Below are 13,671 nucleotides of genomic sequence, written 5' to 3' on the forward strand. Positions count from 1 at the left end.
TTTGGCAGTTTCTTACAAAGCCAAACATACTCTTACCATGCAATGCAGCAACTGCACACCTTGGTATTTTCCCACACACATCCACACAAAAGCCTGCACACAAATGTTTACAGCAGCTTTATTCATAATAACCAAAATGTGGAAGCAACCAAGATGTCTTTCAATAGATGAAGGGATAAATCAACTGTGGTACATCCATACAATGGAGTATTATTCGGCAATAAAAAGAAATAAACCATCAAGTCAAAAAGACACATTAAATGCATACTGAATGAAGAAACATTAAATGCATATTGATAAAAGTGAAAAAAGCCAGTGTGACAGGACTATGTACTGTATGATTCCAACTATATGACATTCTGAAAAAGGTAAAACTATAGAGAAACAGTACAAAGACCAGTGGCTGCTAGGTTTTGAGTGAGGAGTGAAGAGGGAGGAATGAGTAAGTGGAGTACAGTGGATTTTTAGGGCAGTAAAACTATTTGTACAATTGTAATGGTGGACACATGTCATTATACACTTGTCAAACCCCAGAGACCTGTAGAGCACAAAGTGAACTCTATTGTAAATCACCAGCTTCGGTTAGTAATGCACCAATATAAGTTCATCAATCATAACAAATGCACCACATGAATGCAAGATGTTGATAACAGGGGAAACTGGGCTGTGGGGAAGGTATATGACAGCTCTCTACCCTTTCTGCTCAATTGTTCTGAAAACCTAAATCTTCTCTAAAAAAATTAAGTCTACAAATTTTTCAGAAATGCATGTTTGTTTTGTTTTCCTCTTAATCCCCTATCTTCTTTGAGATTTTGATCTTGCCAAACAAGGTTCTGCTAACCACAGCATATCTTTCAGGAAAGCATCCTCCAGAGAAAGCAAGAATGACTGTCTTTCACACTGGCAAGGATTGAGTCTAGCCTTCTAGTCAATTATATACCATTCCTAGCAAGCTCTAGGGCAATATTCTATGATCAAAGACATTAATCTTTCTGTAGTCAAACAGAAGTGTATTCACACTAAGTGACATAAAACTACAAACAGCCTCATGTCAATTCAGGTCCAATTTTGTCACTAAATGAATTTACTACAAATATATAAAAAATTTTCCAGTTTTCAGTTTTTACTTTGAAATCATGGATAAGGAATTGTGGACCTGAAGCATGTTGTAATACACCTTGTAGACCAGAATGTCCTCATTCTTCTTTTTTTTTTTAAAAGTAAGGTATTTCCTCAGCTTGTTCTTCTGTATGATCTTCTAATCTAGGAACATAACATTTACATATTTTATATCTCTTAATAATTTTTAAAAGTTTCTTCCTCTAGGTCTTGCACATACTTTGTTAGGGTAACTTTTGTCAATATCACGGCTGTAAATGGGGCATTTTTGCATTGTATTTTTAACTGAATATCACAGGCATAATTACTAATTTTTGTACTTTTGTGTACGGCAATCTTAATTCTCATTTATTTTAAACATTTCATTGATTTTCTTATGGTTGTCAAACTAGAAGTCATATTACCTACAAACTGTCTTCTCATTTCCAATGATTTTTACCTCTTAGTTTAACATTTCATTGACTTTCCTCATTTTTATACTGTACTGTAGTTACATAAGAATTTATCATCGCAGGAAGGTTCTCATATCTTTATTTTGCAATTTCCTGCTAATCTATAATTATTTAAAACTAGAAAGTTTAAAAAACGTCATTGACTAAAAAATTCTCGTTGTTAAATAGTAGTCAAGGTAGATAATTTTTACCTCTGATTTTAACAAAAGATTCCTCTAGTTTGCTCCTGGGTTGTCATTTAGATAAATCTTTTAAAATAAGAACCTACACTAGTAGTGCTGGCTTAGTTTGTTATTTTTTAAAAAATCAGAATATGATTCTAGTAAATACTGACTTACTGTTTCACTGACTGAACTGCTAATGGGACCAAATTATTTTCTTAATAGCTTTATTAATATTTCCTGATAATTAATTGCTAAGTTCCCGGGATAAACCTTACTTGATCATGGAGGACCATTTACTTAACATGCTATTAATTCAGAACTAAGTCTGCTTAGCATTCCCTTTAATACTTTTGTAAATATATTCATAAGTAAAACTGGTTTGTAGTTTTGTATGTATGAGTTGTCAAGTTTTAGTTATTAGAAATATTCTAAGGTTCATAAAATAAACCAGGTAACTTTATTTTTCCTATGTTCTCATACAGATGAGAAAGCATGAGAATTATTTTCTTAAAAGCTTAAAAGTTTCAGCTAGAATAGATAACAGAAGTGGAAAACTATAATCTCAGAGACAAGGCTATTATGGCCTTTCTTGTGTCCCTGAAGTCCATAGGAAGCATTAATTTTCTTCTAGTATATTTTTATTTACTGCTTCTACTCTGTTCAATTTTCTCCACTAGGAATATCACTAATGATTTGTAAGTTGCATCTTTTTTCCTTCCCTTCCATATTTACCACTATATTTCTTAGAATTTTCCTCTCTCTGCTCTTCTATTCTGCATTTTAAGTTTTTATGTTCATATTGCTGCATCAAACTCAATTTTCTACAAAAAAAAAAAAAAGCAAAAAACATTTTCCCTCTATATGCTGAAATACAAAATCAAATAGCAATGTCCCTATTACTTTCCTACAAAGCTAAATGGCCTATAACCAGGTAGTTCCTAGGGAGTAAGGGCAGGGGACAACTTATGCAATAAGCAACTTCTTCCTTGGCAATCTTCAGTTGTACTTTTCAAAACAAACAGGACTTAGAATAAATTCCAAGTCTACCTCCAGACAAGTTATTTCACATTTTTGAGCCTCTATGTCCACATCTATAAAACAGGAATAGCATCACTTGTCTTGTAAATTTTTTTTTTTTTTCCAAGAGACAGGGTCTCACTCTATCAACGAGGTTGGAGTATAGTGGAGTGACCATAATTCACTGTAACCTTGAACTCTCAGGCTCAAGCAATCCTCTTGCCTCAGACTCCTGAGAAGCTAGTTTTATAGGCGTGCCATCACATCCAGCTAATCTTTAAAAACAATTTTTTGGAGAGATGGGGGTCTCACTATGTTGTCCAGGCTGGTCTCGAACTCCTGGCCTCATATGATCCTCCTGCCTTGGGCTCCCAAAGTGCTGGGACTATAGGCATGAGCCACCGCACCTGGCTGTAAAATTGTTTTAAGGCTAATGGAATTAAGAAGAATGGCAATATTTACCTTATAGGCTGGCTTACTTTGTGCTAAGTACTATACCAAGTATCTTCCACGAGTGAACACATTTAATCTTCACATGATCAATGAGATGGATACTTTTATCACCCTCACTTTATAGATGATGAGGAACTAAGACAAGATAAGAAACTCACCAAAGACCACATAGCTGGCAAGCAGTGATTCCAGGATATAAAGCCAGACAGTTTGATCTTATAAACTGGACAATATAAGAAGTGCTTGACTTACAAATACTACAGTATTAACTTCATTCTTTTCTAAAAGTGGCATGAAAGAGCAAAGCTAATTGTAGCTTATATTTTTAGTAATAATGCTTAGTAGGGGAAGATTTTTAACATTCTTTTTCTAATTATCTATAGATTTCATTAACATGGGTACTGCGTTATCTAGGAAAATTCAGAGTTAGGTGTATTATCAAACCAGTCCCCTCAGACTCAGAACTCTGAATGCATTCATGGGGTGACCTGTCCTGGAGCACAAACTATAACCTACAGCAGCACAGAATTTCATTTATTTGTATGCAAGGTAAAATTTTAACCTGGGTTTTTTTTTTTTAATTTGCTTATATCCTCATAAAAATATTTTAGCTATTGTCAGCTGATTGTTAACTTGTGAATATATTTATTCATAAAAGTTCAAGAAAATTACCTTCAATGCTTCTAAGGACAAAAATCCAAAGTGTGAGAGGAAAAGGCGGGCTGTTTGGAATTCCTGGGCAGGAGGCGGGGGCTTGCAATCCGTAACTGGGTCAGGAAAGCTTCTCTTCTGCAATTCCTCCTCACTCTGTTGCTCAAGGTGTATTTCATAAGCAATCTGCTGGGCCATGCCACTCCTTAATTTTTCATGTCTCTCTTCTAACTGAAATAAACCAAATATTTCATTTTTTGAAAATGTTTTGAAACCAATAAGGCCAATCTTAATTTTTTTTTTTTTTTTTTTTTGAGACTGAGGTCTCTCTATGTTGACCAAGCTGGTCTTGAACTCCTGGGCTCAAGTGATCCTCCTGCCTTAGGTTCCCAAAGTGCTGGGATTACAGGCATGAGTCCCACTATACCTGGCTAAGTCAATCTTAATTTTAAAATGAAAATAAAGCTACAAGCAACAAAGAAAATGAAGATACTTTTCAACGATCAACACTGATTCAGTTCAATACAGAGTATGCCATTAAACAAACATGGTTCAAGGTTAAAACAAACACCAAAAAAACTTCCCTATACCTTCAACAATTGCTTCTTCATGTTCTCACTGTAAATGAAAACATTCAGTCTCTGGTTCCCTTCAAATAGGCAAGAAAGGGGATAGAGTTGTCACTCTCACCCCTTGCTTCCAGATCACTGTCCATCTTTACCCTGACGTGCTCCCTGTGTTTGGAATTCCTCATCCATATGGATGACATGACTGTACTCTTAGAAACTCCTCCTACCTTTTCTTCTGATCAATCCTTGTTTAAAATTCCATCCCCTGGTGAGCGACAATCCTTCTAACAACCTGGCTCAGGATTCTACAAGCTCCTCAACCTTCACAACTTTGGCCATCCATGAAAACAAACTTGAACCTGAGATGTGCCCTGCTTTCCAGGGCTGTAAGTCTGAAATTCCCTCTCCAATCATAAGCCCCTTGTGCAGCTCCTATCCCTTCACTTCCCTGAGCTCGTGCTCTACTTTTGCTGTGGGGCACTCAACCCCTCCCCCTGCTTTCCCACTCCATTAGCATCCTTCTGGCTTTATCTGCTTCCCAACTAAGCTGAAGCCCCCACATCTAACAGCTAAATACCTTCTCCTTAAGCACATTAAACGGCTGTGTTGAACCTTCTCCTTCCAAATTTCCACACCTGTCAATCTCCACACCAGTCAAATTCTTATGCTTCCAGATCCTAAGGACTTTTGAAGAAAGTCAGCAGAGTGAGTTAAATAACTTCACTGTAGATAATGCTACTTAACCTCAGCTGGACTGCCTGGCAATTTTTAAGAACTGTCTTGGATCCCCTATTACATTGCCAAGAACCAGGATTAAAATTTTCACAAACTTCTTCAATTTCCCTCCTTTCCTCTCTAAATGTCTCTGAACCTTCACCTACTCTCTCCTTCTGTCTTAGAAGTATCTCTTTTCTATACTACACTCTTGACTCTACTGCATCTATTACTTGTAAGTCCCAATGCCCATCTTACAATGTTAGCCAGACCCCTCTCTCCTGGTTTCTTCCTTCAATCTATAAGCATGTTCATAATCCTCACATCCTTGAATGTAAAAAAATACTTAAAAATTAGCCTTTTCTGGCTGGGTGCGATGGCTCACGCCTGTAATTCCCAGCATTTTGGGAGGCAAAGGCAGGTGGATCACCTGAGGTCAGGAGCTCGAGACCGGCTTGGCCAAATGGTGAAACCCCGTCTCTACTAAAAATACAAAAATTGGCTGGATGTGGTGGCGTGCACCTGTAATCACAGCTACTCAGGAGGCTGAGGCAAGACAATCACTTGAACCCGGGAGGCAGAGATTGCAGTGAGCTGAGAATGCACAACTGCACTCCAGTCTGGGCAACAAGAGCAAAACTCCATCTCAAAAAAAAAAACAAAAAACAACAAAAAAAACTAGTCTTTTCTTTCCTTAATGAGGCCATTTCCTTATATAATATTACCCATTCTGTACCCTTCCCTTTACTGTTAACAGTGTGGTTTCTATTCACTGCCTCTTCCTCAATACATTCACTCCCCAGCCCTTTGAACTCTCCCTCCTACTGTACACACCTGTTCTCAAAGGTCACCTAAATTTCATGCCAAAATCCAGGGAACTTTTTCTATTCTTTCTTCTCCCTGGTCTCTCCAGCACTGGCTAGTGTAGCTCTTCCTCCATTCCTGCTCTTCTGTTCTCTCATGTCCTGATATACTTCTGTCCCCGACTTCTTAAAATTCTTCTCCCTTGACCTAGGAGCCAGTTATCTTAATTAACTCTCTAAATTAATCTAAAGCCAAATACATTTTCCCCATCTTCTCAAACCTATCCTCTTCCTAATGTCTCTATTTCTGTAAATGGCACTGATATTTGTCACTCAAGCTCAAAATCTAAAATTCTTTGGTTCTTTTCCTTCCCTCATCAATTCAAGACTGCTTGGATCTGCCTCCACAATACATTTTATATATTAAACTTCCATATCAGTGAAATAGTCCTTCCTTTCTTATAAGGACTTGGATTGTCATAATAGTCTCTGAACTGGTCTTCCTTCTCCAAATAACTCTACTAACAGAGTCTGATCATGTCACTACACTACTGAAACCTACCATGAACAGCCAGGCAGCCCAGTGACAGCTCTAAGAGATGTGCAGTTCCTTTCGATCAGCCACAATCTATATTCGTCTTAAACATGGCAACCTCCTGGATGATGGAGACCCATGTCATCTTATAAATCATCTCCAACAACACTAAAAGCATCGGCTTGACCATGGAAGTTGTAAGAATGTTTCTATTCGTCCCCTTGATGACAGCTAAAAATAATGTACTTACTTCTTCAGTGACTATTTCATGCAAATCTGGAATGCTGAGATCTGCTTTCACAAAAGGAATCTTATCCACCTCTTCAGGAAATGGCCGATGTTTCACAGAATATTTAAATCCAACATCATTTTTAGGAACTGGGCGAGGTTCAGGCACAAAAAGCTGTTAAAACAAGTAACATTTTGTTTATTATATAGGGTCCAACACCCATCTGTAATGACATGGATTTCCCTGGTCTCTTAGATGGCTGTGTTTCCCTAGGATTACATGTCACAAAAACTCACCCAGAACCTGCAAACGCTACAGATAACAGTAAAGGGAAGTAGGCTGTGCCCCTATGTACTCTATTTTTCTAAAAATATTCACCGACTTCTTATAGATCTCATGACTGACAAATGGGCTGTGGACCTCTACTGCTGCAGGCCCGAATCTCCCACATTCAGCGGTAATCCAGTGGGTAAAGCATTTTGGAGCTTTAAGACTCAAACTTTCTTCCCCAGGGGCTCTCACATCATTCCATATAATTAAAGACAAGTTTGGCTTCACTGGGCATCTCTAGAAAGTGATTTTAACAAGAACCTTAATATGGCTTGAGAGTATGGGTACCAAATCTAGGTCTTCATAGCTCCAAATCCATGCTTTAATATATACATGGTGAACCCTAAACAAATTTTAGCTCCTTTCCTGGTCCCCTTCCTCTTCAGTCTTCAATGCTAACTTATTAAATTACAGAGTTGTTGACAGAATGTGATCTGTACCCCCAAGAAAAAATAGACAAGTGTTCCTTACTGGGTGAAAAAAACATCTCATCTAACAGAGACATCTAAGATATTAAATGATTTTAGGCACATGCTCCAATTTTGTGGTGTCTCTTAAATGCTGGTGAAATATTAAGTCATATTTAAAATTTTTAGTAGCAGAAGTAAAAGCTTACAATGTTATAAGTGAAAAGAGCAGTACACAAAATTACTCAAATTCTATTCAAGTGTTATTGTTTATGAAAAGAAAAAAATGGGAAGGAAATCCAGTAAAATATTAGCAGTGGTTATATTCCTCTGGGTAGTGAGTAAAGGTGATTTAAAATTTCTTCGTTATCTGAATTTTCCAACTTTTCAAGTATTATTCACATAATTACAAATGTAATAAAATAAACTGCACCCCAAAAGATTTCATTAAATTATACACAGCATATATGTGTGTGTCTGTGTGTGTGTGTGTGTGTGTGTGTGTATATATATATATATATTTTTTTTTTAGTTAGGCTGGGTGTGACAGCTCACATCTGTAATCCTAACACTTTGGGAAGCTGAGGTGGAAAGATCACTTGAAGACAGGAGTTTGGGATCAGCCTGGGCAACAAAGCAAGACCTTGTCTCTACAAAAAATTTTAAAAATGCGCTGGGTGCAATGGCACGTGCCTATAGTCTCAGCTACTCAGGAGGTTGAGGCAAGAGGATCACTGGAGCCCAGGAGTTTAGGCTGCAGTGAGCCATGATTACACCACTGCACTCCAGCCTGGGCAACAAACAAGACGCTGACTCTTTTTTAAAAAAAAAAAAGTATACACTATATTACCAATTACTATATAAGAACAAATCATATAAAACAATGTGAAACTAAGTCCTGTTGCTGGACACATCAGAAGTCCTGCCAAATTTTTTTCACATATGGTATATACCTGACTTTTATTATATGTAAAATTACATGGAAAAAAACTGGGGCCATTGTCCAGAACAGTAATTACTCCTAAGTAGATGCCAGAATGACCTGCAAAGCTTTTTGAAAAGACACCTGCCTTGAAGATGTCTTTAAAGAGTAATTGAGTAGATCTGGAATTCTAGGTTCCTAGATGATTCTGATATGAACCCACTGACTGAGAATCTGGCTAGGGATCAAAAATATTTATTTGATCTGTGTTTTCTGTTGGAATGTTATCTAACCTTTAAATTACAAAACACACACACTTCCCTGTAACTTCTGATGAATACCTTCTGATTTGCTTTTGCTCCTCTGGGTAAAAGACAAAGCTGTTGTGCCCAAGCAAGTCTTCCAGACATCCCCCGGACCAGCACAGTGACAGAGGGGAAAAAATCATCTAGAATAAAATATGTATATAAAAGTTTTAATTTCAGACAACAACCATTTAAAATAAACTTGTTATCAACTGCAGAGCTTCTCACAATCAAAGGCCCAACAGTGTTTCCTAAGCTTTGATCTTTTGTGTACCACCTCTGTGGTTTCTGCCATACCCATGTACTCTAAGTACTATTACTTTACATCAACCACTACTGTGCATCTCTAAATGGAAAATCATGAATTTTGGCATGCTAATTATATAATTTTAAAGCATATGCTTAAAAAAACATAAAATTATGTTCACTAATATATCAACTAAGATCATCTCACATACCTCCAGTGATACATGTACACATTTGTGGGAAACACTGTCCCAGTAAATACTCTTAACCTCCCAATGTTGGGAACACTTTAAGTGCAGAAAGATAGACTGGATGTTTGCAGTGTTAGTGTTATATTTGCCCATGCCTTTGTGTACCACTGCCCACCATAGGCAGACACTGTTCCATCTCAGCAGTAGTTCAGGGGCATGGTGGGGGTTAAAAAACACTCAGAATGGACTTCCTGAGTGACCCAGATCCTTCTTTTTATTCTTCCGTCTCAGGTGTGGGAGTCAAACGTCTTCAAATTTCTCTATAATTTCTTATTATTACAATAAACTACTAAAATGTCCTTGTAAATCTATACAATTCCAACTGCTTATATTTTTGGTAAACTTCCTATGCAATGAAATTATTTGGAATGAAAGTAGGAGAGTCTTTAAAAAGCTGGAAAAAGGCCAGGAAGCCTGAAGGGGACACTGGGATTTTGCAGACTCCTCAGCAGATGGCTTGGGAGTAGGAGGCTGGAGGAATCATGAATAGGCACAGGCTAGGAAAGAAACTCAAGCAAGCTCCAGGTCTAGGGTAGAAAAGGATGAAATGCCTGTAGAAAAGACTTGGGAGTAGCACTTCTGAAGTTAGGCAGTAATAAAACGCACCATTCTATTTGATATTAATGTCACGGCATCTCACCACAACACAACAGAAGGTTATGATGGTATTCTTTTCATCTCAAACTACAGGGAAATGTCTCACTTTCACTTTATGGATTTATGAGCTCCTACTCATATAATCAACAAAATTAGCACAGGACTCTTCACCTTTACAAAGGCAAGAAGGCAAATCTTTAATCACTGAGCAAGTCCTATCACTGCACAACAACAATAACAGAAAGGGACAATACAGGGTTTAGAAAATCTGGGCTCTAGTCCCAAGTAACCCTGGGCAAGTCATACACCCTCTGTGAGCCTGAGTTTTTCACTCATAACTAAGGGAATTGTGTACCAAGTGATTCCATGGGTCACGTTATACCCACATATTCTGTAACCTTCACTCTCCTTCCCCTTCCCAGCAACAAGGGTCTGAGAACATGCTTCTTTTACATACTGGCTGATGCCAATTATCATCAGAAAAAAAAAAATGTACTTGTGGATAGTTTGGGTTGCAGTTTTTATCACATATTGTGAGATGGCTTATAACTGAGGGGGAGGGAAAGGAGGAAAACAGTGCATGTTGTGTTGATGGAAAATCACTGCAGGGTTTTCAGTAGGGCACTGCATGGTCATTTGTAGTTGAGGATGAATACCATGGTGGCAGCAAGTAGGATGGAAGTAGGGAAAACACATGTTAGAACTGGCAAGGGGTTTGGGGGTTGGAGGAATCACAGTAGGTAGGAAACAACTGTAATAATCTAGGTGAGAAATATTAAGGACCTGCACTTGGATGTATCGGGAAAATACAGAGGAAAGGAAAGATCCAAGGGTCCCTGGGAAGATGGAAACTTAGAAACTAATTACATAAGTGAGTAACAGGAAGGAGCAGGTAAAGATAACTCCTCAAATTTTTAGCCTATGTAGGTGGCACCAACAATTGATATAGAACATGAGGAGTGAGAGGGAGGGGAGCAGAGGGGCAGGATCCAAAGTTTAAAGGGGAAGAAAAAGTGACAAAGATAAACAACACAATCGATCCCACTAAAACATCACCTTCTATAAAACTACAGAGCTAGTTCAGATGCACATCAAGAGCCTTTAAAAGACTCTATCTAATATGTATATTCTATTTTTTGGCCTCCTATTTTTCAGGTGCTATCGTCCCACAGCTAGAAGTCTTTCTGACCTACTTTGAATCTGTAGGCTGTCCTTCCCAGATCCTGGAAACAGCTTCATGGTACTGGTAACACTGATTAAGCAGTAGAGAAGGCTCAAAGTACTAAAACTTACTCTGCTCATTTCCAAGAGGTTGTTCCAGCATTGCCAGGATGACACTGTTATCCAAGACAAAGTACCGGAAACTATGCTTGTTTATGGTTGGCAGCCTGGAGTATTTAATCAAAGTGGTCTCATTCACAAGACTACAAGGAGAGGCAGGACCACTAGGTGAAGGAAATGCGCCGAGCAACTGCATAATGCTACGGAGAATGGAAAAGATAACAGTTAATTCCCAAAGCAAAATCTTCAGTTTACCTGTGCATCAATGTGTCCCCTTTCACTCTTCTGAATTTTAATGGACCACAGCCATGCTTCTCGACAGGTCAGATTTACTCCTTGTAGTGAATGCCATGGCATACTGTCCAGACTCTCCCCTCCAAGATTAAAAAGCCCTTTACCCCAGATGCATATTTGTATGTCTATTTCAGAGACATTTAATCTGCCTTTCCAGTCTGGTCCATATCCAGAAGAGAAAATACGGTTAAGCTGGTATAATTTGATCTCAGTGACCTACTCCCTTACAGGCAACCTATTTGATTTGACATCTTAGAATCTTGCATGGAATACAGCAAGCTCATATTCCACATGCTCTTTTTTTTTTTTTTTTTTGAGGCAGTCTCGCTCTGTCAGCCAGGCTGGAGTGCAGTGGTGCGATCTTGGCTCACTGCAAGCTCCGCCCTGGGTTCATGCTATTCTCCTGCCTCAGCCTCCCGAGTAGCTGGGACTACAGGCGCCCGCCACCACGCCCGGCTAGTTTTTTGTATTTTTAGTAGAGGCGGAGTAGAGGCGGGGTTTCACCGTGTTAGCTAAGATGGTCTCGATCTCCTGACCTCATGATCCGTCCGCCTCACTCTCCCAAAGTGCAGGGATTACAGGCGTGAGCTACCGCGCCTGGCTCCATATGTTTTGTGACAACCATCTCTATCCCATTTTAGAAAACCAAAGCCATATTTTCTCATTATTGATCTCCTGGTGTTTAAAAGCCATATTTTCTCATTATTGATCTCCTGGTGTTTCTCCTATTTTCTGCAAACCATTAGAGGCCTGAACTAATGCCAAGTTCTCCTGGTCCCTGAAGTTCTGAGGCAGTCTTCCTTTTAGGAGGAGAGGAAATGGAAGAAAAATAATCTGTTGAGCAATGTTCCTTTCCATTGTTAGAGATCTTTGGGTTCACACCTTAGAGTGAAAGAGGAGAGGCCATTCAAGTTGAGATTTGAGATGACAAATGTGTTGTGGAATACTGGTTTTCCAAATGAGATGCATATGAAGGGGTGGATGATATTAGAATCACAAGATAAAATCTTTGTTTCAAGATACTTTCTTTCTGTGCTACAGTTCCTTCATTACAAAATGGGAATAATAATGGTACCTATCTGATGGAATTGTTATAATATTATGTGATATAATATCATATCACAACAATTCACATAATATCCTAACAATCCTATTCTCATAGGTACCACTATTATTCCCATATACCATTATTACTCCCATTTCATATTATATGAAATGCTGTTTCATATAATATCATGAACTTGTAGATAGATTTAAAAATCCCTGTGGACTTGAAGGAAATGTTCTGACAATGTGCTTTGGGAGTCCATCTGTTCAATATTTTTATCAATGTATTTAGAACACACAGGGTATGCTCATTAAATGTGCAGTTGACCAAAAGCTGAGCTGCAGAGATAATATACCATAGAAACAGTTGAGATCCAAAAGAATCTTAAAGACTAAAAATAATGAGGTAAATCTTAGATGAAGAAATTTCAGGTTTAAATGTAAAGTTCTGTGCATTACTTTCAAACACTCCCAAACAAGTACAGGATGAGAAAAACAGATGAAAGGTAAACATGTGAAAAAAAACTCAAGGATTTTAGTTGACTTAATGCAAATCACCAAGTTCTCAAAAATGCAATGCAGTCTGAGTACATTTTAATGAAAACGTAATATTATACAGAGTTTAAAGATCATTAAAACATATCTAGAATATTGTACTCTGCTGGGTGCAAGTGGCTCACACCTATAATCCCAGCACTTTGGGACGCCGAGGCGGGTGGATCACCTGAGGTCAGAAGTTCCAGACCAGCTTAGCCAACATGGTGAAATCCCGTCTCCACTAAAAATACAAAAATCACCAGGGTGTGGTGGCACGCCCCTGTAGTCCCAGGTACTCGGGAAGCTGAGGCAGGAGAATTGCTTGACTCTGGGAGGCAGCAGTTGCAGTGAGCCAACATCATGACATTGCACTCCAGCCTGCATGACAGGGTGAGACTCTGTCTCAAGAAAAAAAAAAATAATAATAGAGTATTATACTCTGTAAACCACCTGTAAGAGGCGCATAGTCAAACCTATGCCAGTTAAGAATAACCAGGATGATAAAGGTACTTGAATCTTTGTAATATTTAAAACAAACAAACAAACAAACAAACAAAAAAAAAACTGAAGGTAATGGCGGAAGTGAACCAGAGAGAACATGAGGACTGCTTTTGGATACTGCTACTGCCTGGACAAAAAGGATTTAATGATCAAAAGTATGAATCAGAACCAATGCATAGAAGTGGGAGAGATTTTAGCTCGATGTAAAGTACCAAGTCTTTAACAAAATGAAATAGGCAAGCTTGGG

The 13,671-nt window shown here is 38.3% G+C and overlaps 1 protein-coding gene across 8 annotated transcripts in view; it reads right to left on the reverse strand.

Annotated features, from left to right (window-relative positions):
• LOC116273018 (ral GTPase-activating protein subunit beta-like) overlaps positions 1 to 13,671 on the reverse strand; it is an 80,382-nt gene that overhangs the window by 20,852 nt on the left and 45,859 nt on the right. For all 8 annotated transcript variants that reach the window (XM_031661960.1, XM_031661958.1, XM_031661959.1 and 5 more), the window contains 4 exons: positions 11,058 to 11,245; positions 8,707 to 8,813; positions 6,728 to 6,880; positions 3,878 to 4,087 (listed from right to left, as the gene is read on the reverse strand). In XM_031661960.1, the coding sequence (XP_031517820.1) occupies positions 3,878 to 4,087; positions 6,728 to 6,880; positions 8,707 to 8,813; positions 11,058 to 11,245 (658 nt within the window). The remainder of the gene's footprint in view (positions 1 to 3,877; positions 4,088 to 6,727; positions 6,881 to 8,706; positions 8,814 to 11,057; positions 11,246 to 13,671) is intronic.

Source organism: Papio anubis, unplaced genomic scaffold (assembly GCF_008728515.1).
Source record: "Papio anubis isolate 15944 unplaced genomic scaffold, Panubis1.0 scaffold310, whole genome shotgun sequence".
Lineage (NCBI taxonomy): Eukaryota > Metazoa > Chordata > Mammalia > Primates > Cercopithecidae > Papio > Papio anubis.